We start from the raw sequence: 27,059 nt of genomic DNA, 5'->3' as shown, positions 1-27,059 counted from the left end.
TGCGGGAATTTGGATCAACCGAAACCTAAAACCGACATAAAATTGTATAAAATCTCGCAAAATAGACTTATAATTGAATTATTTAAATTTTTGGATGGGGCACTACAACACTTTGCAGGAATTTGGATCAACCAAAACATAAAACCAACACAAAATTGCATAAAATATCGCAAAATAGACCTATAATCGTTGATTTTTTAATTTTTCCGGATGGACTGTGGCCCACCCCAGCCAATGAAGAGCTCCGCCACTGACTCAAAATAAAATTAATTATCTTGGATTAGAAATTGAAAAGGAAAAAAATAATAATGTTACAAGAAAAGCAGTATCAAAATTAAATCCTAATGGACTTAGGCTAAGTTTCTTAGAGAAACTTCTTATTACAAAGGTTTTCATACAACTTGTTTTTATTATCATAGAAACTTTTATTTATAGACATAAGAACCCTGCTACTATTCACTCATAGTAGTATTCACTATCAATAAAAAGATGAGAACATGTTTAGAAGGTTGACTACGACTACTATTAGAAATGACCGCTTTTAATAATCGATGGCGAATCATATTAGTTTATCTTCTAGTAAACTCAACCATAAAATTTTATCGCTATAACGAAAGTCACTTATACACTCAACAATCAAATCAACAAACTTGATGATATTCTCTTGAGAGTGCAAGGCAATAACTTAACATCCATCTAAAAAATAACATTCCTCAAGCTAAGTTCCCGCATCAATTCAATTGCCTTTAGCCCGTGCACTTTCCCAAGTTTAACATTGAGAATTGGTTGAGCATTTGATCCCATAAATAAACCAAAACTCATCTCTAAAGTAAAGATCAATGCACACACATATGACAAAACTAGACAGAAAAAGAAGGATCTATGTTACACTCCACTTAGTCCACTAATGGCCGCGATATGCTGATCAGTTGTCATCTGATCCTGGATTCGTTCGGACAAGAAATGGTGTGTGCATTTCAAACCATTTACTATCTAATTTGCCAAACTCTATAACGGTGGTGGACTTGAGTTTAGTGTAATGAGCTAACTCCCTATAAGGAGGTGAATCACAAATAGAATAGATAATGAAATTAGTTTCAAACAACTTCAGCTAAATCCCACCATTTTGGAACTATGCACCACAAGCATTGATGGGGCCAACATATACTTCACTTCCTAACAAGGTAAATTTTGAAGAAAAAAAATGTTAGAATAGTTGTTGTGAGCACAACTCATATAAACATTATCCATAATTTTAAACTCAATGTAAGCTACATTGAGTTTAGATTTGGAGATAGTGTTTATATGAGTTGTGCTCAACAACTATTCTAACATTTTATATAACGTATTTTATATAGGACAAAATCTCGAAGGCTCATACAAGGTTCAACGTAGACAATACCTCAAAAATGCAGTGTTGTTGACTAGAACTCGGATAATTCACGCCGTTTGTGGTAATGAGGTGTAAGCAACAGACGATGGTTGACATACCATTTAGACGTCATTTAAGGTACACTTTTTGTACACCAAAAAGTTCATAATTACTTGAGAATCGAAGCTAATAATAGTTTATAAACAATACTCACTCCTCAATTTAATGAGACATCTTTTGCGAAGGACGGTTTCATGAAGGCTCACACAAAGCTCAAAACGAGAAATAGCTTGAAAATGCAATTATATAGACTTGAGGTTGGAACTTCATAGTCTACGGAAGGATAATTAAAGAAAAAAGAAAAGAAGAGATAATAGAGATGTGTTTCGATAGTTCCAATAATATACCATATTTTTACCAAATGCATTCATCTCTAAATCTTTTTTAATAGGTTCCCTTATAGGTTTTCTTTCTCTTCCTCTATACACAGTGATTTTACCACCCTCCACCTGATATGCTCTTTTTACTACAAAATCCATAGATTTTCTCTCTACTTGGTCAAACCACCTAACCCTAGTTTTCACAATATTTTCTACTTTAGGTGCTACCTCGACACTTTCTCTAAGATTGTCATTTCTAAATATATTTTTTTGTCTAGTATTACCATAAATCTAACGCAACATCATCATCAATTCTACACTTAATTTATTTGTGCTCATTCTTCACAAGCAAACACTCAGTCTTATACAACATTGTCGATCTTATAGTTTTTCAATAAAATAATTTCAACTTTAGTGGTACATTCGTGTCACATAAACACCTCATCAATTTCAACCATCCAACTTAAATTTGATGGTTTACATCTTCTATTTATTCTTCATTTTGTACAATGGGCCTATGATATTCAAATTTGTGTATCTTGTGTGATGTTATGATCTTCAATTTTCACCTCTAAGTTAGAAATGTTTCTTTTACTAAATTAACATTTCATATACTATATTTAGCTTCTATTCATACAAAAGTCATATATTGTTAAGCCTCGTCTCTAAATATCTAATTTCTCATTTCATTTTTCAGACTCTCGAAGTAGGACTATAATAATAATAATAATAATAATAATAATAATAATAGTAATTTTTTCAAAAAAAAATAAAATAATAATAATAAAATAAAAAACAATAAAAATAAGGTTTAAATATGCCTTTAGTCCCTGCATTTTCATCAGATTTTGGCATTGGTCCCTACACTTTTTTTTGTTTGGAATTGGTCCCTTCACTTTGTAAAAATATTGGTATTGGTGCCACATGACGTGAAATGATTGGGCCACGTGGCACTCCGTTAGTTTTATGTTTTTTTTAACAAAAAGTTAACATAGGGACCAATACCAATATTTTTACAAAATGCAGGGACCAATGCCAAACAAAAAAAGTGCAGAGACGAATGTCAAAATCTGATGAAAGTACAGGGACCAATGACACATTTAACCTAAAAATAATAATAATACGCAACGTTCTAAAAAGATATGAGGATGATATCATATTCATATTACTTAAAAGACCAATTATGTGATGAGGTCATGATTGAAGCATTTATTTATTTTTTTATTTTTATTTTTTTGGTTTCTATTGAAGCATTTATTAATTAGGCCAATAAAGCGCCAAAGCCCAAAGAGGTCTAAATTTAACATGCAGAGATGTATAATATCTCTTATTATTTATTACTATATGAGGTCAAATTTCAAATTGAACTAAAATGAAAACATAGTTAGAAATCAGTACTTAATTAACAAGTAATCAAAAATTAGGAATCACTTAACTCTATCCTCCTCACTCATATACACACCCTCTATATATGCATGTGGATGGATAGCTTAACAATTAATGTTTTATTGTTTACCCAAAAAGCACTTAAATGAGATAATTTGAGTTTCTTCAATTTTAAACCAAATTTGAAATTAGCTCTAAAAATACAATGATGTTAATTTTGTTAGGAGAGAGCTTTGTTGAGCATTTAATCCAGCCGATTAAAAGAATTAGTCTTTACAAATGCGTGAAAAATTAACCGATTTGTATTGTTTAATTAATAAGTTAATTTACTAGAAATAGTTGTATCTTAAAAACCAATCCATTCCAATGCAAAAGCAGCAGCATAGGAATTGCGTAAAACCCACTTGATTGCAGCACCTTCCTCTCAATGTTCTCTCTTTCTCTCTCTCTTAACTTCAATCCTAAGTATGATTAATGATTTAGGTCTCTCTCTCTTTCTCTCTTTAAATGAACACAATTAGTTTGAGTTACTCTCCCTCTTCACCCCACACACAACATAACAATATTTTTCTACCACCACTTTTGAAAACGTTTAAATGACACAAACACTCACTCAGGTAATATTTCACGCTATATAGAGACAGTGACCACTTCATACTTCACACTATTCTTCTTCCTCCAAAACCAACTTAACATTTCTCATACAAATCCAAATGGGTCGTCATTCATGTTGTTTAAAGCAAAAGTTGAGGAAAGGTTTATGGTCCCCTGAAGAAGATGAAAAGCTTTTCAATCATATAACTAGATTTGGTGTTGGTTGCTGGAGTTCTGTTCCTAAACAAGCTGGTAAGTAATTGTTAAAATCATGTTACATTCTTCAAAACTAAGAGTCTAACATGGTTGATGAATTTCTTCAGGACTTCAAAGATGTGGAAAGAGTTGTAGATTGAGATGGATAAACTATTTGAGGCCTGATTTAAAGAGAGGAATGTTCTCACAACAAGAAGAGGATCTTATAATCAGTCTTCATGAAGTCCTTGGAAATAGGTAACATCATATACGAATATATGATTCAACATATATCATTTTGTGCATGTTTGGAATCACCATGAGTTTGACTAAATTATCATAGTCCTGTAATATAGCTTTAACAAAAATTACGAGGACTCCCTGTGATTTTGTCAAATTCACTGTGAATCCAAACATATTTCTTCTGTTACGAAATGAATTTCTTTTTTTGAACATTACAGGTGGGCTCAAATAGCAGCACAATTACCAGGGAGAACAGATAATGAAATTAAAAACTTCTGGAATTCGTGTTTAAAGAAGAAGCTTCTAAAGCAAGGGATTGATCCAACAACACACAAGCCTCTTACAGAAGCATATCTTAAGGAAGAGAACAAAATCACAGAAACAACAGTACCATCTATGCAAATACCATCAATTACATCACATGGTTCAGCATTTCTAATAACTGATTCGAGTTACTATGATGATAATGGCTTAACAGAAGCTTCAAGAGAAATTTTCACCAGCAAGCAAGCATTGGACCCTTTGTTCTGCTATGATTTCCAATCTGGTTATAACTTACCTATGAGTAATTATCACACAACTCTTAAACCATGTGATCAGAGTCAATTCGGACTTAATTCAAGCTATGGTTTCACTTCAATGCCGAGTCTAACAAATTCAGATCACGCGAATGTGTCCGTGACAGAGTTTTCAGACAACAATTCAGCTTCAAAAATCAATTCATTCTTCATGAATGATCAAGTGAAAGAAAGCAATTCAAGCAATAGCTCAAATATGAGTACTATTTATCCATCACAAATGAGAAGTACTATGATGGAAAATAACAATGCAGGGTTTTGTTGGGATGGATCAGAGAAAAATATAGACCCTTTGTTTCAGTTCCAAGTAAATGCTATAAAATCTGAAGATTATGGAACTAGTTCATGGGAAGAAGGACAACTTCAAACTCACAATTCAATAGAAGATTTCAATAGCTATCCATTAACATCACTTTCAGAAGATTTAACAGAAGCAAATTTTGATGTCTTCCATCATATATGAATTGTAAATTCTTTCTTTATTTTTTTTTCTTCATATTTTTTACCTATATATTTCTATTGTTCAAAGTAGAAAATATAGAAAGGTGTTGATAGTACATATGATTAAGATTGAGATTGAGATTTGATACCCCCTCCCCCGGATTTTTATTTTTTTTTCCTTACCATTGATTGATGTATCTGTTTTCATAAGCCAAAGTTTGAATAACGGTATATTCTTTAAGATTAATGATTGTAGCTAATTTTGTTTTGTGGCTGTAATATTTTATATTGTCCAACACTACAACTACTGAATTATTATATTAGTATTACATATTTTATATTTATCACCCTTTTTCTCTTTGGTCAAAGACTCAAATATGATCAAAAAGACAAAAACCCATACATTGCATCATATACTTACAAATTCAATTTCATTTTCTTCGATGCTTAGTTATATTATATTATATCATACACGCTCGTGTGTTTCTGAGTACACATTCATGTATATATGTCTGGCAGATATTTTTGATTAAGAAGATTATATTATCTCCTGTCATATCGTATAATAAGGGATACTGTTTTTTGCTGGCATAATATGATTCAGTTGCTGCAGCACCATCCATGTATAGGTGACTGAATCCCTCCAACATGCTGAAATTGGCTGAACAAAATCTGCATTATTGGAGAGAGAGATCATATGAATGTAATATTGATGATTAAAGTCTGAACAAACATTTATGGTTTAGAACAAATATGCAAATTTATACCTGCTTTAAAATAAGTTTTAATTTGTGATTATATATTATATTTATATGTATTAATGTATGTATATAATATCTTGGCTTTTTCTGGGGTTCTGATGGTTTTTGGAAGTTATGGATGGTGTCAAAGTTAAACAATGAGGACGTAAATGTACAAATTATAGCAGCTTATCTGTTCCTTCTGCTGCTTATATAATGCATGTCCCTTCTATTTACTTTTGCAAAAGGTGACCAATTAAAGCAAATGAGAGAAGAGACAACCCACACAAGTTGGTACCCCATTCATTAGTGACTAGAGAGTAAATCACCTATACTTGAAATTTTAGGTGGTTAATTATTTAGTCCCTAAAATTTAATAAAATTTTATCTAAAATTAAAAATCATCAATCATATTAGTCGCTTTAAAAATGTCTCAAACAATTTGATTGAAAAATTTATATTTTATAACTTATTTTAATTTAGTGCACCATCCAAATTGATTAGAGACAATATGATGATTAAATTGGTAATCTAATATTTCAATCAACATAAGTTATTTGTAGGATCTAGATTCACAGTCATAGAATAAGCACACGTTTACACAAAGTAAACAATTTCTATCGTTAATGTGATATCAAATAACTCATATTTCACTATAACAAAATTAATTTTAAATGATCTTAGATGTCAATACGTGATCAGATAGTTAAGATTGAAAAAAGCATGGCGAATCTACACATCAAATCCATTTCTCCATTAATAAGTGTGGGATTCAAGTCTGAGTAGTACGTTAATCCCACTTATAAGAAATGAACGAAATATTAGATACATATACAAAATAAATGACTCATATACTTAATACTTTAAGAATTTATTCGGTAAATTCTCCAAACTCACCAAAAATGAGTCATAAATCATCATAAAGCTGCTCTAAATTTCCACGCAAAACCAATCCAAAAAAGTCAATCTGTCATGTAGATTTGGAAAATCATGAAGATCCAAATTATGATCTCACATGAGAAACCATAGATGATGTTAATTGTTCAATTTTACTTAAGACCAGAGTGCATGTGTTTTTGAGCCAATATTGACTTAACTAGAATACAAAAAAGTGAGGTAACTCCGACCCAAACGCATCACTCAAATGGCCCTACCCTAGTTTGGAACTTTTTCTATTATACCAAAATAAGACGGTGAAAGTCATCACTACTTGAATTAGAACAGCTGTGTATTTTTAGGCATAACCATATCATAAAAGAAAAATGGACAGTACATGACCTTATCGTCATAAATTAATTAATTAACTTGAAGTGTTTAAGCTAAGTAGATGGAGCTTATATATCATGTATGGCTTCTTGGGAAACAATTAATCTAAAGCTTTAAATAATAAGAGACATTGACAATAAGAAAAGATGATGATAAATTTAAAGCCACAATTAACATGTACAAAAATTATACGCAATTTATGAAAGCTCCTGCCGCCAAGCTTTGGTAATTATCAGATTAAGGAGGCAGTAATACGTGTCTGTGGTCAAAGTCATTAAGGTCATAATCTTGAGCGAAATCAGAGGTAATTATTAGAACATTGCCGTGAAAAGCAGGCTCAATGTTCTGAGTAAATTATACACTTTACTACAAGTCTACAACCTTTAATAAAGTGTGTTTTTGACTAATATGAAAGCGTTTTTTTTTTTTTACAAGAATATGAATGAGTTTGCTAAACCTTTTAGTTCTCTTATGTCGTGATGATTGGTGAAATGAAAATGGTAATTTAATTTTGACGTAATGTGATGTAATTTTGTCTATAAATCGAGTGGTAAATATCGCATGAAACTCATACATATAAATAAGAGGTCCTCATATAATTTAATGGATCTTGCTAACCCGTGTTTACAGGACTCCCTCCGGTCCTTATTATAAGAAAAAAATTGATTTTTTAGGTTCATAGAATAATTAATGTATCTTATTGTAAATGTAGACTAGATACGTCACTTACACAACGAACTAAAAAAATCAATTGTTTCTTATAATAAGGACCGGAGGGAGTATTAGTTAAGAAATTCATAAATAAAATTTTTGTCTTAAAAATATAAAGTGTTAAGTTTGATTAAATAATGATTATATTATTTTGTTATGAAAATTTATTTGTTTTCGATGCTTAATCAATGTCTCTGTTCCGGGCACTATTTAGTATTCTCCTTATTTAATATAGGATTTTATTTTGTCTGGCCTGAGTATCGCATGTGTTTTTCTCGATTTGTGGGTTAAGTTTTTTTTTTTTTTTGTACTTTTTCCATTCTATCTAATAAAGTTTGATGAAAAGAGAAATAGATTTCATTCGAACCCTCGAGTATTATGAATATTCAGTCTAACAATTTCGGCATTTGTCGGTGTAAGAAGGAAATGAAGACTATTAATTTTTTAATTACATTCTTAATCAAGATCAAATATTTTAAATGATATTTTAATTAAGAATGTTTTCCGGCTAAATATAATTAAATTGTCTATGTGAACTAAACTCGATTCATAGGAACATTGCATTATATATGCAGGGGTTGGATTTCTAACCTTAAACCCCATTTGCATTGCCTTGTTCATAGCCCTACTCAAAATACATATGCCGACGGATGTTCCAGCTATAGCTAAAGAGATCTAGCACCATTTGAATTCGTCACAAAGGTGAAAAAGTGTATCTAAGGAAAACAACATACTAAGTATTGTTTGTAGCCTTTTCTGGGTCAACTAAAGGGGCACCCGACAAATGATATCTAGGTGCTTTTACTGAACAATGGCCTCTGAACAAATTCTTAACTATATGTGATAAAGGGACACCGAAAAGATGCTGTCCCCATGCATGAAAGGAACTATGTAACAACATGGTGTTAATAATATATATGTATAACATTTTTTCTAATAAATTTTTACGTAACTATGTAAACAAGAAATGCTGTAATGTATATATAATCCATTTTTTTATTATTAATTTAATATGAGTTACACTTGTTGTTGAGGTCGTGGAATATTTATGTTATGTCAAAGCTAAACTTAATTTGCATAATAATTACATTAGGTTGAAATGATGGCCAACAATTGATGTATTTCTTTTGTGATTGGCGCCAAAATAAATGGTGTTGGGTTAAAATCAAATGCATAAGTGAAGCGTTGAACTTAACTCGTATGCTTCTAGAGGAAATGGGCCATGGTCATGAGAATGTAAAACAATGTCTAAGTCACATAATATAACTGCAAGAATGATGAATTTGATGCGAGAATACCTTATCCTTAAGAATATAATTACAGTCGCTATAGTAATCAAAATCGATGAATAATAATTGTAGTAATGTTATGATAAAGTAAGCATGATTAATTAATTGCAAAAATATCTAAGAGTGATTATGTTTGACATTTTGCAACTCTTTTTTAACTTGGTAAAATTGAAAAATAGTGGAAACTTGAGAAGAAGAAAAAAAAAGTACTTTCACTTAGGGTTGTCAATATGGATGAATTGGATGCATTATCTACGATAGTCATGAAAATATTGATCCTTCCTTAAAAAAAAACTGAAATTATTGATCCTTAGCAAGATATCCCTATTGTAGCTAATTCAAATGTTGCAACCAAGTCTAAGAATTCCTTGGCAACATTATATTGAAAAGGAATTTGATAAATTACTAACCATCTAAAAAAATTAATCAGATGAATTGGAACTAATTTTTAAATTATTATTGTTAGATGAATTGAATAGATTTAACTTTAGATGAATTGCATATATGTGAAGAGATGAATATATTTACCACCCTACTTTTAAACTCTAGTATTTTTTATTTTTTTTAAAGAACTCTAGTGTTTCTTTTGTTGTTTTTATAATTCGGTTGTATGGTTTAACAAGCGATTATGACATAAACATCGTAAAAGAAACATGCTGCTTTTCTCTATTTACTAATTTTTTATTTTGGGGCTATTATTGAGAAAGCGAATAAAACTTAAAAGTACATAAAGCATTTCTTAATTTGAACGTCTTAATAATAGCTACACCAAAGATAACATCCATAGAAAATGTGTTTTTCACTAATTGTGCTTTCCTCAAAAACTATCAAACCCCGAAACTTCTAACTGCGTATTCAATGGTGCATATACGGGTGTTAAGGTGTGGCCTTCTAGTTTCATCACAATTCTTAATGAATTATTACTCGGTTTAACAAGGTAAGTAAAAGCTGAATTTTGAAATTCCTTCTCACTCAAGTTACCCACGCATGTCACAAGCAATAAACCAATAACAAGGATATTAAAGTTGTATTGGAGATTCACATTCCCAATCTTCACATATACTTGTGGAGAATCATTTTTGAAGATGAGGTTGTATGCTAAGAACATTCTTTTTTCAATATCCTCTGTAATACTCGTTCATTTATGGAGTGAAATATATGAGTCTCAACATTTTATATGGACCAATTTTTAAAGTGTATGACTCACATTGATTTCACAAAAGAAAAAATGTGTATGAAAGAGTGTTTAAAAGAGAATGTTTCTAATACTTCTCTCATTTAAATTATATTTTTTGAGAATGAAATTCGAGTTCGATGATATTATTTTTTTTAAAATAGTGAAGGTGGATATTGAAAATGAATGGAAATACCACATTGCCAAGTCATAATGATTATCTAACCCATCTAATAGCCATCTTATTTGTTTGAATAGAGGACAAAATACCAGTTTCATTGCCTAAGTAAGAATGGAAATTTCCCTTTTACATGAAAGTCCATCCATTGTAGTGGTCATAAACTCATAATTTGATAGTGTTTGATACGTAATTGAGAAACTAAAAACTTAAGTCACGTGCTTGTGATTAACACTTGAAAACATGACTTCTATTGCAATTCGTAACACTCAAGAAACGTTTTGGACACTGTTCTTAAAACCAATGACAATGTCTTCACAACAACAAACTGATCATATTAAACTCAATACAGCTAATGGGAATTCAGGGTGCTCTAGCCTATTATCTTCAAACCATCAGAAGTCTTCACTCTAATAACCACACCAATTGCTCTAATTTATTTAAAATATGTATGAAATAGTATTTTAATTAAGCAAAAAGTCTCTAATCTTAGACATGACAACAAAACTCGTATTTGTGGGTATTTATCCGAACCAACCCAATTTGACGGGTTTTCTCCGCTTTGACTGAGTTTGGGTATGCATTTCGATTTTTTTCGATTTCAAAACACGGGTATGGGACGAGCAATATGAATATAGACATCCACCCCGAACTCATATCGAAACTCGTCCCGAATGTTGAAAATCAATTTATTACCCCTTTTATATAGATAAATAGAAAACTCTAAACCTAAATCATTTCACTCACACGGTCAAAGTCTCAGTCTCATGTAACATTCACTTCTCAAAGTTCTCTCTCTTCTCCTTTCATATCTCACATCCTCGATCTCTCTCTTCTCCATCACCATAGTCATTGACCGCTGTCATCTTTTTGCTCGATAGTGTAATACAACAATGTGCCCAAGGCTGAAAAATACTTCTTTAATTATTAAAAAAGTTATGCACTGTGAGGATGGGGATGAGACGCGGATACTCGAACCTATCGGGGACGGGGATGAGATTCGATTTTTCATCCTCATTAGATATGGGTTGGGTAACGAGTAGATATATGAGAGTATGATATGCAGACGAGGAAGGTAAAACGCATCTCCACCCCGCCATATTGCCATGCCTAATCTCTATAAATAAATATCATGAATTTCGTTTTTAGTCTTATAAAAAAACCATATCTTTTAGTCTTGTAACATTTTTCTTTAGCATTTTTAGAGACAAAAATTTTTGACGATCTTTTTTTACTATAACTAAAAATGTAGATGGAAATTTTTACGGGTATTAAAAATGAAGACGGAAAATTTTATAGAAACTAAAAATTGCGATTTTTTATAGGGAGTAAAAGTTAAATTCTGAATATTTATAAATCATTTACTTTTTTTTTGACAAGTATAAATCATTTACTTAATTAACCCAAAAATAGTAATAATATAATATACAAAAAAATAATAATGTTTTGCGTCAAAACAATAATAATATCCCTCTCAAAAAAAAAAATTACAACTTAGGCCTTAAATATATTTAAAGAAATTGTGTTTCTAAAATAAAATTCAAAAAACGTTTCAAGATAGCCCTTACCGTTGTTGGTAAAATACTACACTCAAAATGCATTCCTTATGTTTATTTATATCGTTAATACCTCAAATATCTCTCGTAATCAATTTGGATGAAGTTTGAAAATATCCTTGTGAAAATAAAAACAGGGATATTTTCAGAAAGATAAGCCCGGCGCATCCCCAATAATAAGGAATCAACTTGTTAACAATTGAAAGGTTGTTACACACAAGAAGAATAATATCACCCCAGGGACCATTGTGCTTATTTCAAGAACAATTGGTGTCCATCGTATGGCCTTGGTAAAACTAGGCCTCACTCACTCGAAACCAAGAACCCTTAGCCGAACCACAAAACAATGGTTAAGGACACAAAAAAACAATGGTGTTCTCATTGTGCTTATTTCAAGTACAATGAGGTATTACAATTTTCTTTTAAGTCCATAACAGTTTCCCTTTTATCATTTGTAACGTGGGATAAATGCGTGAGGAGAGTTGGGACAATTGTAATTTGGCCCATCTAATTAACCGACTAATACCGAAATACTAATCATCTATGAGACCTTGCCCCCTAAAAAATAGCTAATATATTAAATATACTGTTTGCAATTATTTTAGAGTATTTTTTCCATAAACTACCACTTCTAACTTCAAAAAAAGAACAAAATAAGTAGACAATAAAATTATCCAATTTTAAATCAAAGAACACTTCAAAAAAGATGAACAAACAATGGGGATCTGTAGAAACATATAAGAGTATAATTTTGCTTTAAAAGGAATACAAATATACATTGATCACCTTTGGATTACCATTTATCAGTCAGTCCATATCAAAAAAACAGTCGATGTTCAATCATTTTGTAATTGCAATACACCCTTGCTTACTTTTCCATTTGAAACACTAATTACAAGGACCATTGTTTTGATTAACTAAATCAGTGAGACTTCTTATAGCCCCAATCCCAAAGGATGTCTGTGCAATTGAACACCCGACTGATAAAGCGATAGGTGGTGTATAGCGTTTGCAAACAGTTCCTTCAAATCAGGATTTTGAGCTAGAACCGGACGAGCAAGTTTCTCTATAGTACTCAATACACGTTCTTGCTCAAGAACCTTACTATTGCCAACATTTAAGGCAAGATAACAAAGTAATTTTAGGCCATACACTTGATGACCATCCTTTATCTTCAGCAGACTCATTAGCTTAGGAATTCCATCAAGCTCAAGTATTGCCTTAGAATGGTCGACACGGTTATAATTGTCGGTGCACACAAATTTTATCAAGGCAACAATAACTTCACTAGCCACATTTATATCCTTGTTTCCAAGGTGTGCAACTAAAGGACCAAGAACATGAGGAACCTTACCAGGAAAGTTTCTGGCCAATGACCCAATTGACTTAATAGCAGGAATCAGCAATGTTGAATCGCGCTCTTCTCGAACCACCTTAAAAAGCTGATCCAAAACAGCCTTTGCAACCGGTGCTGTAGGCTTGAAAGCACCTCTTCTAAGATCAGCATTGGACTCTGCCACAGCCGTAATTTCCATAACAGCCATGAGACAATTGAGCCTCAATTCTCCACTCTCAGATTCAATCATCTTAGCCAGACAAATCAAGCCTTTAGTTTCAGTAATCCTCTTACAAGCTAAAAGACACCCTTTGGAGAGTTTCCAAAGAGCCTTAGCACAACTGACTTTAACATCATTCCTCAACTCAGGGCTCTGATCAGCTTCTCTTCCTCTGCAGTTGCTTCCATCAGAATCAACCTCAGACAAATTTTGAACCACCGAATGAAGTCCACTTCGAGCAGCGATAGGTTTGTTAAGAACAGTATCCAAAGACATAAACAACACAAGTGGTTTGGTCACATTAGCCCTTATAAACTCCTCACGAGCAAGAGGCTCTTGATCAGCCATAGCAGATACCAAATTAGCAACCGAAACACGGACTCTGAATACTGCATCCGATAGAACCTGAACAATAACAGGAACCGCGAGGTTGCTGAGAAGGAATTGAACGAACCTTTGTTGATCATGATCACCAGAAATAATGCTGGTGAGAGCATTAGCAGCTGCAACTTGAGAATCAGGGAAAGCAGAATCCTTAAGAACCTTCAGTAGAGGCAAAACACCACCTTCTTCCACAATGATGAACTTGTTCCGATCATTATCTTTAGCAAGAGAACCCAATTCATTAGCGGCTTCAACACGATCCTTAGGGTTACCAAGCTGAAGGGTATAAATTGAAGTCCACACCCAAGCCAAGATTGGATCATTACTTGCAATTGGAGATATCGAAAGATTAGTCCCTTTAGACTCAAATATGCTCAACAACCACATCATATCACCGTTAGAAGATTCTAGAAGATTCCAAACTTTTCGAAAATCACCAGTACTACTCATGGTTAACACATTCCTCAGGACATTGACACCTTGACTTTTGCACCTCCGCACAAGTGCAAGCGTTTTTTCTAGATTCTTTGATAATTCTCTCACCATGCGTCGGATTGGTCTATCGTTTAACGATTGATGGCTCCCTGTCACCACTCGCACAACACCTCGAAGATTTTTGCAGAGTATCTCCACCTTCTTTGCTAGTTCGCGACATTCAACTTTTGATGATTTTGCTTCTTCTGCTAATTTTATCACTTGCTCTCCCATTAAAATCGGTATCAACAGCTCTTCTTCAAGGCTCTTTTCCTCTTCCAGTTTAGGGCTAGGGTTAGGACTTTTCATCATTCAACACTAGCTAACCACTTTACTTTCTTTCTTATACTTCAAAAACTGAAGCTGGGAAACTGAAAACTGATACTGCAGAGATATATATGAATTAAATTTTATTGTTTAAAAGATAAAAAACATGAAATTAAGAAAGAAGATGATGGTATTAGTGTATTACCTCGTACTATTGTGTATGAACTTGAAGATGATCTTGGTGATTGTTTGTCACTCTTTCCTTTGCCTTTGTAGACGATTCTTCTGCTCCAAGAATAGTAAGTCACGGATGTTAATAAATAATATATCTTCAACTAACATACATATATTTGTCAAAAGCAAAGTGTGGAAACTTCTTAATTAAATTAACTTTAGTACAACTTTTTATCAAAGTATGTTTATTTATTTCATTTGAAATTTTACAGGAAATTACTAGAGAATTAGAACGAAACTAGTAAGAAATTAAAGAGTAAGATGTAATGAAACTCTTTTATCATATCATAGAAGACCTCTTAGTCAATGCACACGGGTTGTTGTTGAAAGGTACTTGAATCCGCGTAGGTTAAATTAGTTTTAGAAACGATGAATATTATTAGTACTGCTACAAGGAAATTTCGTGTCCAACCAATGTCTACGAAAACGTATGGTACCCGTTATTGGTAGTTTAGTTTTCATTCAATGATATGTACTACATATATATCCACAACTCTATAATACACCTCAGATTTGTGAAATTTATGTGTGAGCTCTACCACCCACGTAAGAGAACTGGTTTCTAAAACAAACAAAATCACATGAGAAACATTTGTTCGTACTAAACAAAACAAAACAAAACGAAGGACGTGGCATAAACATTGCAAGTTTAATCATGAACTAGCCTCCATTGCCAGCAAGTTGTCTTACGTAATAATAATTTATTCCCTTTTATACGGTTGTCCCATCTTAGTTGTTCAAATATCTCTTTGAAAAAACATCTTACCACTAATCTGATTCCAAACATATCCTTAAATTCTGAATGAATATGGAATAGAACAGGAGCCAAACATAAAGGTGTTTCGGATATTGTCATTTTGCTTAAACTCATTTTGTTTCACAAGTAAAAGAAATCATATTGATTAACATTTGTCACAATTTTCTGTAAAAAAAATGCATTTCCTCACACTCAGGTAGATGTAATTGCATATGTTAAATTAGTTTTCTTGGGGATGGCTTTGTGAGTGGTACTAGTAGAAATGTCAGCTTGCAATTTGTGGATTGATGTGTTCGACTCATAGGGTGCTTAAGAGAAATTATAATGTATATTTGACGGGTTAGAGTTACCCTTGTACTCCTGAAATCGAGAAAAAGAGCAAGTCTACAAACGAAATGGAGAGTTAATCCTAGGCTTAACTCCTTTAAAATGTAATTAGCCAAAATAAGAACTTACCTCCATATACTTGATTGAATAATATACCAACTACAACTTTCGATGTCGCAGGGAATGACTCCTGGCTGTCAGTTAAATATCTGATTAAATGGTGGGCATAGTAAATAGTAAATAACAAACAATTCAAAAATTAGCAGGCCTTGTAGGTCACTCCAACTAATTACATGCATCAATCATTTACAGCACATTCCTCGTTGACTTCAGTCACTAGAAGATTGGTTCTTTTTTTTCTTCCTATAACCTAACAACTAATGTGTTGTTTCAAATGTAATGCTGGCAAATACATGTAGTGTCTAGTTAAAAAGTATGTATCTGGTGACTACTTCCAAATAAACAAAGCTTAAGAAATTGACTAACTTAGCACCAACTACCTAGACTGCCATGGCCTCTTCCCGCCTACAGGAATGGCATTGGATCCTGATGTTGAACCCCGATTGCCATAGCCTCCTCGTCCTCTTGAGCGAAAGCCTCCCCTTGATGCTACAAAAGGATAAGAACTACTTACACATAATCCAAAAAGAAAATACTCACGTTTAAATGTAAAAACTAACTAGAATTACCATGTTGACCAAAACCACCAGACCGAGTCAATGCAGACAATGCAGGACTAACAATCTGACCAGCATCTTGTAAGATCTTAATCAAATCCCTAGCATACTTCGCATTAGCACTGGTAAAAAAACTATATGCAGTTCCTTTAGCTCCTGCACGGCCAGTTCGACCAATTCTATGGACATAATCTTCGAGGCTTGAAGGAAAATCATAATTGACCACACATTTTATGTCCTTCACATCTGCAAGAAACAAGTAAAACATCATAAGGAATTGTGTGCAAGGTTTGAGGAGGAACTGCAAACATCCTTATCCCTGCCCCGTAAGATTCTAGAGATCAAACTCAAGTCAACACATTCATCTCATCAATGTGCCCACCTGAACCTTTAAGGGATAAGGAGAAGCTTCACCATCACTGTCATCTACCGTATCCAATTATCAACAAAGTATGTATGAGTCAACCGGACCGCAAAATAACCAGCTCCATAACTGTGGATGGGGATCGATCAATTTGACTATTTTTAAAAAAACTGCCAACAGTGATATGACTAGGATGACATGACTTCAGGCAACAATGGCAAATTATTGATAAACTCACCTTGTTTTGTCAATCAAGTAAATCGCCACACATTAACCTGCCCTGTGAAATACAGGATCATACATGGGATACTACGTCAGAAAGAAGAGATCAATATCCCAGCCATATCAAAGGAACTCTGCCCTAGAGCCTAGGCATCCATATAACTTGACATCTTTAAGAGGATAGTTCCCAAATTAACTCCATCAAGCAGTCTACTGACAGCAGTGAAACAATTTCATCTCATCAATCCCCTGGTCAAGTTACAGGCACTTCCAACAAACTCAAAATATGACCCCCACCCACGCACATTCAAACCACAAATTGTTGTCAAGGGGAACTGGAAAGCAGCCGGCCAACTCGCCTATTGTTAAGTTCTAGAATTATATCAAAAATCCTAAGATTCTAAACACAGTGATCCTACCAAGACCCCGTGCAGCAACATCAGTGGCAGTCATTATTGGACTTCTGCCACTCTTAAATTCGGCCAAAACCCAATCCCTTTCAGCCTGGTTCTTATCACCATGGATGGATAATGCTGGCCATCCATCCATTCTCAATTGTCTAGTAACTTGGTCACATCCCTTTTTTGTTTCTGTAAATATTAGAATTCGGCTCCCATCCATCACTTCTTTCAGCAGCTTGATCAGTCTGTATTAGTAACATCAAGGTTTTAATTTGGCAAGCAAAAACATCACTATTGTTCACTATTTATCATCTGTGACTGTGAGGATACAAACCTGTTATATTTCTCCATGTCGGTGACAACTTCAACAACTTGATTTATAGATTGATTCGCTTTCAGATATGGTGACCCAATAACTACCTGTAAGATCATGATATCCCACAAGGAAACGCACAAATCAATAATCACCAAAATGAGGTTTTAATTAAGCCAATTCATAGCGCAACAACTTAGAAATATAACTATGCATAAATGAAAGTATACATATGAATTGGGAATGCAATTCAAGTAACCTTATATGGGTTGTGCAGAAACTGCCTTGCCAGAGATTCAACCTCCTTTGGCCATGTTGCACTCCAGTATAATGTCTGCCTATCTGGTCGAATCTGTTATTTCAAAACACCACCAAATGTAACTGATTAATTGTACCTCCAAAGCAAACAGATTCAATATGCTACAACAGTATCAGCATTTCAAGATACTCTAAAGCCAAATTTGATTTAAATGAAAAAGATAGTAATAAATACAAAATTAAAAAGTAAATGCATTACTTTAATTGCATAACCTAGCTTAAGTTGTCGATTTTCACCTGGTGGGATAAGTTATAACATATACCCTTTATGGGAGTAGTGTAAAGTTCCATTTGCCATCTTAGGGAGCCAACTTGATATTAACTCCCCAGTTATAACAATATACACTTTTAATAGCGTCCTAATAGGATAATTTCTACCTGTGTAGTCATTAGCAGAGATAGCATAGCGTCCGGGCCCTAAACGCTAAAGCGGTATGGCCCCTATGTCAAAGTCTAGGAAACAATACAAGTACAAGCACTACGCATATTAAAACTAAAACATAGAAAAACGCACAAAATTAAAACACATATTCGTTACTAATCAACAAAGTTCATTGCTTGCTCCTAATATTTCAAACATAATATAATTCAAGTAGCAAATAAGTTCTTCGAAACTTTCTGCTGCAATAACCTCAACTGAAGTAATTAGATGAGTTTTAAAAATAATCATAATGAAAGAAATTCCTTAGAGGAAGGTAGAGCAGAGCATCTCCACCTCTGAATTGAAAGAAAGGGCAAATGTAATGCCAGGAAAATACTTCAGAACAGGGAAATCCTGCAGACTCTTATCAATGAACTTTTTAGCCAATGTTGCTTTTACTTTGCTAAATTTTTCAATGTTTTCCCTCTTTCCTGCACATTTTATTATTTTCTAGATTCTTGTCACTACAAACCATAATCTAGAGGAAACATGACAAAGCAATCAGATTCTAGGTTTTGTCTCAATTGCTTACTAATTGCAGGTTAGTCACAAACAGTGCTTACCTGGTTTACAATCTTCCGAATCTGAGGTTCAAAACCCATGTCCAACATTCGATCAGCTTCATCCAAGACAAGGTACGTCACTCTCTGCAGGTTTGTGTGCTGAGCTTCCAACATATCTATTAGACGACCAGGTGTAGCAATAACAATCTCAACACCTGCCAAGCACCAACCGTTAATCATCATGTTCATGTTATACCACAATATTGATCAATATTGAACAGGCCCTTCATTTATGTAAAGGCAAAACAAGTACCCATTCTAAGGTCACGAATTTGAGGGCCCTTTGGAGCACCACCATATATGCATGTACATCTAATATTTGATCGTGACCCAAATTTCATAGCTTCTTGTTGAATTTGAACAGCTAACTCTCTAGTTGGTGCTAAAACCAGGACAACAGGACCTTCCCCTTGTACTGAAAAAACAGCAAACACATTTGCTAAGCCACTGATAAAATGGAAACCTTTATGGTCAAAAAATTAAACAGGGATTCAAATATATACCTAATCGAGGTTGTGCACTGACATGAACTATAGCAGGAAGTAGATACGACAAAGTTTTACCCGAGCCAGTCTCAGCAATGCCAATTAAATCTCTACCCGTAAGAGCCATGGGCCAACCCTGAGCCTGAATTGGAGTAGGCTCAACAAAACCCAACTTGGCAATAACGTCAAGGCAGTAATCTAACAGCACAATATAACACATAATCAAACAAACGACACACGAAAGGTAATAATCAATGAATAAATACAAACATTAGGAGCATAATGAATGAACAAACAAAATACCAGGAAAATTCGCCTCATGAAAAGCGCGAATTGGTTTTGGCACATCATGCCCTTCAACTGTAATATCTCTACTAGCACGGTACTGCATGACTTGCTGATCAGACATGGCTTGTATCATAGGACTTTCAACATAGAAATTTTTCTGAAAAGGAACCAAATTTCTAAAATCTTGCTTTGGAAGTGTAATGTTGTTCAAATCATCCTTAGAAGATCCATGTCTACCTCCAAATCCACCACCTCTTCCTCCACTCCCTCCTCTACCACCACCACCTCCACGACCTCTCCCACCACTAAAACCTTGAGCTCCACCCCTACCACCGCCTCTCCCACCACGCCCCGAATCATACTTTCTATCACTTGCGTGACCGTTGCCGAATCTAGGGCCAAAACCACCACCGCCGCCGCGACCTATGCTAAATCCACCTCCTCCAGGAGGTGGTAAAAAGTGAGGAATCGGGGTAACCGGAGCGGATCCAAAACCAGTCGGTGCATGAGATGCATATGGAGCAGCACCGTACGGAGCAGGGCCGCCGCGGCCGAAATTCTGCGGCGGCATAGGTCCAACGAGATCACTAAAACAATAAAAAAAAATAAAAAACGCGTTTGTTTCATTCCAATTATTCTAACAAATGATAAAAAAAGAAGATTAAGAAAGCGAAGGTACCTGCGACGGCCGCGAAAAGAAGTGGAATCGGAGTACCTATTGTCGTAGGGGTTCATGATTTGAGATTGATTCTAGGGTTTACGAAAAAACGCGATTTGAAGTGTGAGGAATAGGTTTGAAAGATAAGAATCTCGTTAGATTTTGGTTCTTCTAGACAAACACTCACGCCTTTGGCTTTGAGAGGGTAGAGTTGGTTCTTCCCTGTAGTCTTTGAATGAATCTGAGTATGTCTCACGCGCCAATTTTATAAGGCTGTGTTTGGCAATGCAAAACCGCCTTTTATCTTTAGAGTGTACTATTGTTTTCTTTTTAGGGCAAATACATTTTGCACTATTTTAATTTAGATTTAGACATTGATATGTCCCATAAGGAATGGATAAAAGCAAGGATGGTGTGCGGTGTTCTAGCATGGTGGGAGAACCATCTTCAAGCAGAGCAAAAGATGTTTGCAGGCACGTAAGCATTCCAATGTTCAAATCAGTGTAGAAAATGAGGTTGTATGCGTAAGAGTGTGTGGGAAATGAATTGTATCTTGAGGGTGACGCAAAGTCATCCTTATATAAGAGAATGAGACGTTTAACGGCTTCCGTGAAATGTGGCGCCTCATCATGGATGTTGAAGGCCACGTTTGCGGTGTAGGATGCGTTATGGAGTGCTTCCGTGCGGTGATACGCATCGGAACTAGCATGCTCACTCAGGTTGTAATGTCTTATTTCGAGGGTTTTGGGTCCACATGTCTTCGTAGTATTGACGCCCTAGCCAATCCATAATAGATATGTTTGTGATGTTTTAGTGTATGCTTGATTTTACGTTAACAATAAGTGGTTCAATTATGGATAAAAGTGACTTAAAATGATTTATGTTTGGATGTATTTATTTATGTATAAGTGAATTTAACAATAATCTTAAGGCTAAAATCACATGTTTTTGGAAGTATACTTTTGAATGACATAATTTCTCTATAAGTATATTTGCAACGACACAAAGTTTGTGTTTGCCGAGATATGTGCCTCTAAAGTCATGTTGAAGGGTGACTAAAGTTTCTCCTTTTAAAGTGAATCCAACCCATCAAAATTTGGATTCGACTAGGCCGAGTTTCAGATTTAAAAGATAATTTGACATTTCATATTGATTGAAGAAGCTTAGGAGACTATTACCCATTGCAACACCTTCTTCAATTATCAATCACTTTCAAACGATGGTAAAAATTAGACAATCTCAATATCAAACATAGTTGAATTACACCTCAAAATTAAAAAAATAAATTGTAATTGGATTTAAAAAAAAACTACAGAGATTGTATGTATTCTCGTTGTTATCATATTGTAAGTGTTCCAAAGAGATTGATTGAAAGGATATATTTTAGTTGGTTGTGCTTGGTTTGTTTATGTGAACAATCTATATGCATTGTCTCTTATGCGGATGTAGACTTTTCTTTTGGAGACCATGAATGGAGAATGTCCTAATTCAAAGTATCAAGCTTTTTTTGTCAAAGGAAAACAAACAATAACAACAACAAAACAAAAACCGACAAAAAGTATGCAACAAATCATAAAGTTGTTCAACTCTCACAACATTAGCTAAATAAGAGAGGAACAAAGGTGAGAAGGAAAAAAGGCCAAATATGGAGGGAGTCTTTGCTCAATGGAGGTTCCATATTTAGTTAATCAGTCACACAAGTGTTACCTTCATGCAAAATAAAAACGGAAGTAAACCACTCAATTAGTTCATAACTTTGTTCGACACCTTCAAATAATTCTTTAAAATTATGAGTATTTAAAACCGTCATCAACTCTGTAAAGTTGGTCCTTATATTTAACCATCTAATATCAATTAAGTTCTTATATTTTAACAAATCACTCCTTTCAATCCTACAAATAAGATAAAGTTGGATCAACAAAATTGATGTATTTGGTCCAAATTTTAAACGAAATACATCAATTTGATCCCTAAGTTTATCCATTTACTATCAAATTAATACTCAAAATATTTGTTTAACGATTAATATGAGTAAAATTTGGCAGAGTCAGTGACCTTTTTGAAATATTAACAAAGTCAAAACTTATTTAAGAACACTATGTAAAGTCAAAGACTAATTTAATGATTTACTCGTAGTAAATGAAGTCATATATCTCATGGATGAGCTTAAAGCATCCTAATGTGATCAACCAAATCAACATAAGGATGAGTAGAGAAACTTTCCTGAAAAAGCAATCGGAGAGTCCAAGTCTCTAATAACATGTCTATACCCATGATTTCAAACCAGATTGAGACCTTGGACGATGGCTAGTAATTAGACATTAATGTCAGCTGTGTTTTACAAAACTCAGAAAAGAAAAAAAAACAAAGATCCACTCACCATCATTGTCTCTAAGATGTTTCTATTGTTTGTTGCATTTTCTTATGAATGAAGTTGCCTTATCGTTAAAATAAGGCTTAAATATTGTAAATAGAGCTCAGTTGAATTTTAGTCTCTGTATTTACTAATTTTCCCAAACCATCCATGCAATTATTAATTACTTGAAATTTGGTCCTAATTACTTATAATTGTAGATGTGGCATGTTATTATTGATTTGGCAATGAGGTGGCATCATATAGGAACTAAAATTCAACTGAGCCCTATTTGCAAGACTATAGAGATATTTAAGTCTTAAAATAAATTACTAGTTGCTTACAATTATTCTAATTATAATTAAAATTAAATAAAGCTATACAATATCACAGAATTAATAATATAATAACATTATCCAGCTAGCATGTCTTGAATCTTGATCAAACAGAATTTTCCCCTTTAACATGACATTTTATTCCAAAAAAAATAAATAGTCTTCTACAATCTTAATATCCTAAGTTTACATATGATATTGTGGTTTGCAAGCTATATCTACTTCCACATAACTGAAAGTTAATTTTTGGTTTCAAAAGCTTCTCTCGTTCAACAAATTAATCAGCTTGCTCCATGGACAATTGACAATTCAAACTTCTCTAATTAAGGATACAAATTTAGGCACATCATTACTAGTTAACTATTTATCCATGTCTTCTCCCACACATCCTATAACCAAGGGAAAGACAAGTATTAGAGTAAGAGATTATAAAATTAAACTAGTTAAAATTGCTTGCATCCTCACAGATAAAAAATTAGAATTATACCTGCTATGCTATGATATTAATTTAAAGAAAGCCATAATTAACTTGACTTGCCTGAAAAGCAAATACACTGATGAAAGAAGTTGCATTTTGAGTGATATTTACTTTGTGATTGGCATTCATCCATAAAAGCATCAATCTCATACACAAACAATTCACCATTGTAAATCAATGTAACATCACATGTCTTTGGTGCATTTTTCTTCACAAACTCTCCTTCCCTTAATTTATCATTGCGCCTGTTAATTCATATACATAATTTAACATCATTAATTAGTTAAAGAAGATAAATATTCCTTAACCATGCATGTTAGTGACAATATTGTCACTAATTGAGTTGTATACCGTAGCTTTTTGACTCCCAATACAAGGTTGGTTATGTTAAGAATAGAGATGAGATCCAGAATGGCTTTTCCTTTGTCCTTGCTCTCTAGAATCAACGTTTCTGCAGTTACCTGAAAGAACAAGAATTTAGTTTAATTTTGGATTATAGTTTTTGTTGATATCATCATATACTTTAATTACCTTGGCTTCAGTGCTCAGCTGGATGTACTTCTGCAAAAGATCTTTCCTCTTATTGTTAACTTCATTCAGGTAACGTCTTACTTGTTGTGGGGTCAGCTGGCTTCTTCCAAGCATCCCAACTATCATATTCAACATTTTCACCATGCACATATCATTTTCAAATTCAGCTATTGGGATGTATTCTTGATACATAGGCATATGCACAATTTTGATGTTCATGTAATTGAGTAGTTTAACGGCTAAAGTTCACACATTTTAAATGTGGAGAAGTGGGGTGTCTAGAATTCGAACCTCAGCCCCTACATATATTATGTATTGTCCCTACCAACTGAACTAAGCTCACGGGGACTGTGTATGTATAGACACATACAACACACATTATTATTACATTGTCATGCATCTGATAATAGTTCATCATCATATACATATTTTTTTTGTATGAAGGTAAGAACTCATCATATTTTCGTGTAGGCCTTTATTATAATTGCTTTTTTCAAGTGTTTAATATTCAACTCTTATTGATCAATGTAAAATTAGTTTACATTCACAATATATCCCCTTTTATCTTAAAATAAATTATTGATTAGGCCTAACAAGACTTTTGAGTTTTATGTTAATCCCTTCCTTTGGTGGTTTGTTTGGATTGACAAAAGATGATACCCTAGGGGCTATAAAGCACGAACATAAACAAGGATATTGGACACCAACACGCAGTCACCGATAACTAATTTAAAAAAATCACATAATTCAATTTCAATGTAACTATATGTGTCGGTGTTCGTGTTTCATGGCCTACGGGTATTGCTCTATATAATTTTTTTTCCAAGTCTTATCACTAGTTACCCAAGATTAGGTGATACCTGGCGTAGGAATCAATGTAATTGGAGGAGAAACATGGACAAGAAAAATCCTAGCACCAGGAGAAACAGCATGATCAAGAACCCATTTCACTACATCCATATCATCTTCACCAACAGCAACATAAAGGTCATCAACTCTTCTATCTTTCTTGATTGTTATGCTCTTTCCATCCTCAACTATTTCCACAATTTCTGTTGACAATAATTGTACAGAGTAAGGAACAAATTTACCGTTTTCTTCGCTACCGGTGTCCGGTACTATTTCATGAACTCTGTTTTTGTTACTACTCAAATTTTTGAGATCTCCAAATGTTTCAGAAATTTCTGGAGTTAGTATTTCTTGGAAGCTATAAGTTCCATTTGTGGCATATGTTTTATGATCCTCAAATGCTTGTGCTGTTTCTGACCACCATATTGATCTAGAATAATAATCTTTTGCTTCTTTTGGGGTGTCATCTTTATTTTCCATGTCTTTGCCTTCTTTTTTAAAAAAAAAAAAAATAACAATTCAATGAATTGGTTGATTCTAAATTATATGAAGAGTTCGTTGTCATCGAAGCCTCAAAATAAGTGAAGAAAAGAGATTCAATTTTGTCTAATAGCAATTGCATGCATATTTTTTGCTGTACTCTTTTGTCAGTATCAGCAATTCATTGGATATGCCACTCTATGCCGACCCTTGCCTTCCATTTTTGGTAGAAACTATTTAGTGTATATACTATGAACCACTTCATGTATCTTATCATCAACACTAGTCTATTTTGTATTATGTATCTTGTTCTTTAACTTGCAACAAACTTCGTATTATTTTAAATATATTTTTGACTAAGTTAGATAAGAGTTTTTGTACAAAAATAAAATAAAAATATAAGAGTTTTTAAAATGCTAAAATGCACAAGTTGATTTTAATTCATGAGAGATCACATTGTGCTAGCATAAGGACACAAGTTAAAAGATCCAAATGTAGAGAGGTAAATGTTTTTTTACACAATACAACATCAACACCGTTTATTTATGTGGTTTCTGACTTTAATATTATTTTTTCTTTCATTTCAGGTCCTTTTCCCATGTCCAATGTCTACACTCATTTATATAGAGTGTCGGGATATGGGGCCAATTTTTGTGTGTCTAAATAACACAACTTATGTAAAAAAAAATCTCGAAATTTGTGTTTTCAGTTTTTTTAAAATTCAAAAGCTATTCTTTTCATCAAAAAAATTCTAACTTTTTATAATTTACAATTGATTTAAGGGTACATGTTAACAAGACTGCCTTATTTAAAAGACTCATATATAGTTGTGAGGTCATTTCAATTTTTATTTCTTAAACATTTGTTGAAACCTTTTCATTCTAGTTCATAGTCATTTTAGGATTTACTATATTTTTCAAGATTTTTTTAGGATAGGGTTAAAAGAGCTTTACCTCCTCTAATATAGGATACTTTTGGTTTTCCCCCCTGTAATTTTTTTTTTTAGATTCCGTCCTTCTAAAATAAAAATTCTTCAGGATTGCCCCCTGAGCCATATGACTCAGCAGAATCTATGATATGACACTGACATGGCATTTTTTGTTTATTTTTCAATTTTTTTTTGATGCCACGTGTAAAAAAGAATTTACATGTCATTTACATGGCACTGACGTGGCATTTACACGTGGCATCCAAAAAAATTGAAAAAAAAAAAAAAAATGC

General features: G+C 33.4%; 4 protein-coding genes across 7 annotated transcripts; 1 reads left to right on the top strand and 3 right to left on the bottom strand.

Annotated features, from left to right (window-relative positions):
* Positions 1 to 3,438: 3,438 nt before the first annotated feature.
* Positions 3,439 to 5,485, top strand: LOC25493730 (transcription factor MYB86). The gene is made up of 3 exons (XM_013602312.3): positions 3,439 to 3,984; positions 4,056 to 4,185; positions 4,389 to 5,485. The coding sequence occupies exons 1-3, from the start codon at positions 3,852 to 3,854 to the stop codon at positions 5,209 to 5,211; spliced, it is 1,086 nt and encodes a 361-aa protein (XP_013457766.1). The 5' UTR covers positions 3,439 to 3,851; the 3' UTR covers positions 5,212 to 5,485.
* A 7,342-nt stretch (positions 5,486 to 12,827) lies between these two features.
* On the bottom strand, positions 12,828 to 16,201 carry LOC25493728 (uncharacterized). 2 transcript variants are annotated; one of them, XM_024780472.2, is made up of 3 exons: positions 15,315 to 16,201; positions 14,990 to 15,069; positions 12,828 to 14,901 (listed from the first exon to the last, which is right to left on the bottom strand). In XM_024780472.2, the coding sequence occupies exon 3, from the start codon at positions 14,827 to 14,829 to the stop codon at positions 13,039 to 13,041; it is 1,791 nt and encodes a 596-aa protein (XP_024636240.1). In that variant the 5' UTR covers positions 14,830 to 14,901; positions 14,990 to 15,069; positions 15,315 to 16,201; the 3' UTR covers positions 12,828 to 13,038. The 2 variants fall into 2 exon arrangements, with proteins under 2 accessions (XP_024636240.1, XP_013457763.1); XM_013602309.3 differs by lacking the exon at positions 15,315 to 16,201 and having other exon boundaries at positions 14,990 to 15,285.
* Positions 16,202 to 16,297: 96 nt separating this feature from the next.
* Positions 16,298 to 21,141, bottom strand: LOC25493727 (DEAD-box ATP-dependent RNA helicase 20). Of its 3 annotated transcripts, XR_003010847.2 has the most exons (11): positions 20,834 to 21,141; positions 20,170 to 20,741; positions 19,885 to 20,064; positions 19,635 to 19,796; positions 19,382 to 19,536; positions 18,339 to 18,431; positions 18,101 to 18,186; positions 17,382 to 18,011; positions 17,162 to 17,272; positions 16,792 to 17,025; positions 16,298 to 16,711 (listed from the first exon to the last, which is right to left on the bottom strand). XR_003010847.2 is itself a non-coding variant. In XM_013602308.3 (10 exons), exons 1-10 carry the CDS (start codon positions 20,887 to 20,889, stop codon positions 16,599 to 16,601), a joined length of 1,878 nt encoding a protein of 625 aa, XP_013457762.1. In that variant the 5' UTR covers positions 20,890 to 21,137; the 3' UTR covers positions 16,298 to 16,598. The 3 variants fall into 3 exon arrangements, 1 of the variants encoding a protein (XP_013457762.1); XM_013602308.3 differs by lacking the exon at positions 17,162 to 17,272 and having other exon boundaries at positions 17,785 to 18,011; positions 20,834 to 21,137; XR_003010848.2 differs by lacking the exons at positions 16,298 to 16,711; positions 17,162 to 17,272 and having other exon boundaries at positions 16,884 to 17,025.
* A 2,719-nt stretch (positions 21,142 to 23,860) lies between these two features.
* Positions 23,861 to 26,041, bottom strand: LOC25493726 (U-box domain-containing protein 33). The gene is made up of 5 exons (XM_013602306.3): positions 25,370 to 26,041; positions 24,510 to 24,628; positions 24,330 to 24,439; positions 24,039 to 24,223; positions 23,861 to 23,889 (listed from the first exon to the last, which is right to left on the bottom strand). Exons 1-5 carry the CDS (start codon positions 25,836 to 25,838, stop codon positions 23,861 to 23,863), a joined length of 912 nt encoding a protein of 303 aa, XP_013457760.1. The 5' UTR covers positions 25,839 to 26,041.
* Positions 26,042 to 27,059: the final 1,018 nt, after the last annotated feature.

The sequence above is a fragment of the Medicago truncatula genome, chromosome 4 (genome assembly GCF_003473485.1).
Source record: "Medicago truncatula cultivar Jemalong A17 chromosome 4, MtrunA17r5.0-ANR, whole genome shotgun sequence".
NCBI lineage: Eukaryota > Viridiplantae > Streptophyta > Magnoliopsida > Fabales > Fabaceae > Medicago > Medicago truncatula.
Note: the sequence above shows the minus strand (reverse complement) of the source record. Positions and strands in the feature narration are given on the sequence as shown.

Excerpts from the sequence above, each read along its gene's own strand:
- LOC25493730 (XM_013602312.3), top strand. The coding sequence starts at position 3,852 with ATGGGTCGTCATTCATGTTGTTTAAAGCAAAAGTTGAGGAAAGGTTTA. Across the intron at positions 3,985-4,055 it reads TTCTGTTCCTAAACAAGCTG|GACTTCAAAGATGTGGAAAG; the intron begins GTAAGTAATTGT and ends GAATTTCTTCAG. Across the intron at positions 4,186-4,388 it reads CATGAAGTCCTTGGAAATAG|GTGGGCTCAAATAGCAGCAC; the intron begins GTAACATCATAT and ends TGAACATTACAG.
- LOC25493728 (XM_024780472.2), bottom strand. The coding sequence starts at position 14,829 with ATGATGAAAAGTCCTAACCCTAGCCCTAAACTGGAAGAGGAAAAGAGC.
- LOC25493727 (XM_013602308.3), bottom strand. The coding sequence starts at position 20,889 with ATGAACCCCTACGACAATAGGTACTCCGATTCCACTTCTTTTCGCGGC. Across the intron at positions 19,797-19,884 it reads CAGTGCACAACCTCGATTAG|TACAAGGGGAAGGTCCTGTT; the intron begins GTATATATTTGA and ends CTGTTTTTTCAG. Across the intron at positions 18,432-19,381 it reads TTCGGAAGATTGTAAACCAG|ATTCGACCAGATAGGCAGAC; the intron begins GTAAGCACTGTT and ends TTGAAATAACAG.
- LOC25493726 (XM_013602306.3), bottom strand. The coding sequence starts at position 25,838 with ATGGAAAATAAAGATGACACCCCAAAAGAAGCAAAAGATTATTATTCT. Across the intron at positions 24,629-25,369 it reads TACATTGATTCCTACGCCAG|TTGGGATGCTTGGAAGAAGC; the intron begins GTATCACCTAAT and ends TGAATATGATAG. Across the intron at positions 24,440-24,509 it reads AGCTGAGCACTGAAGCCAAG|GTAACTGCAGAAACGTTGAT; the intron begins GTAATTAAAGTA and ends TTGTTCTTTCAG.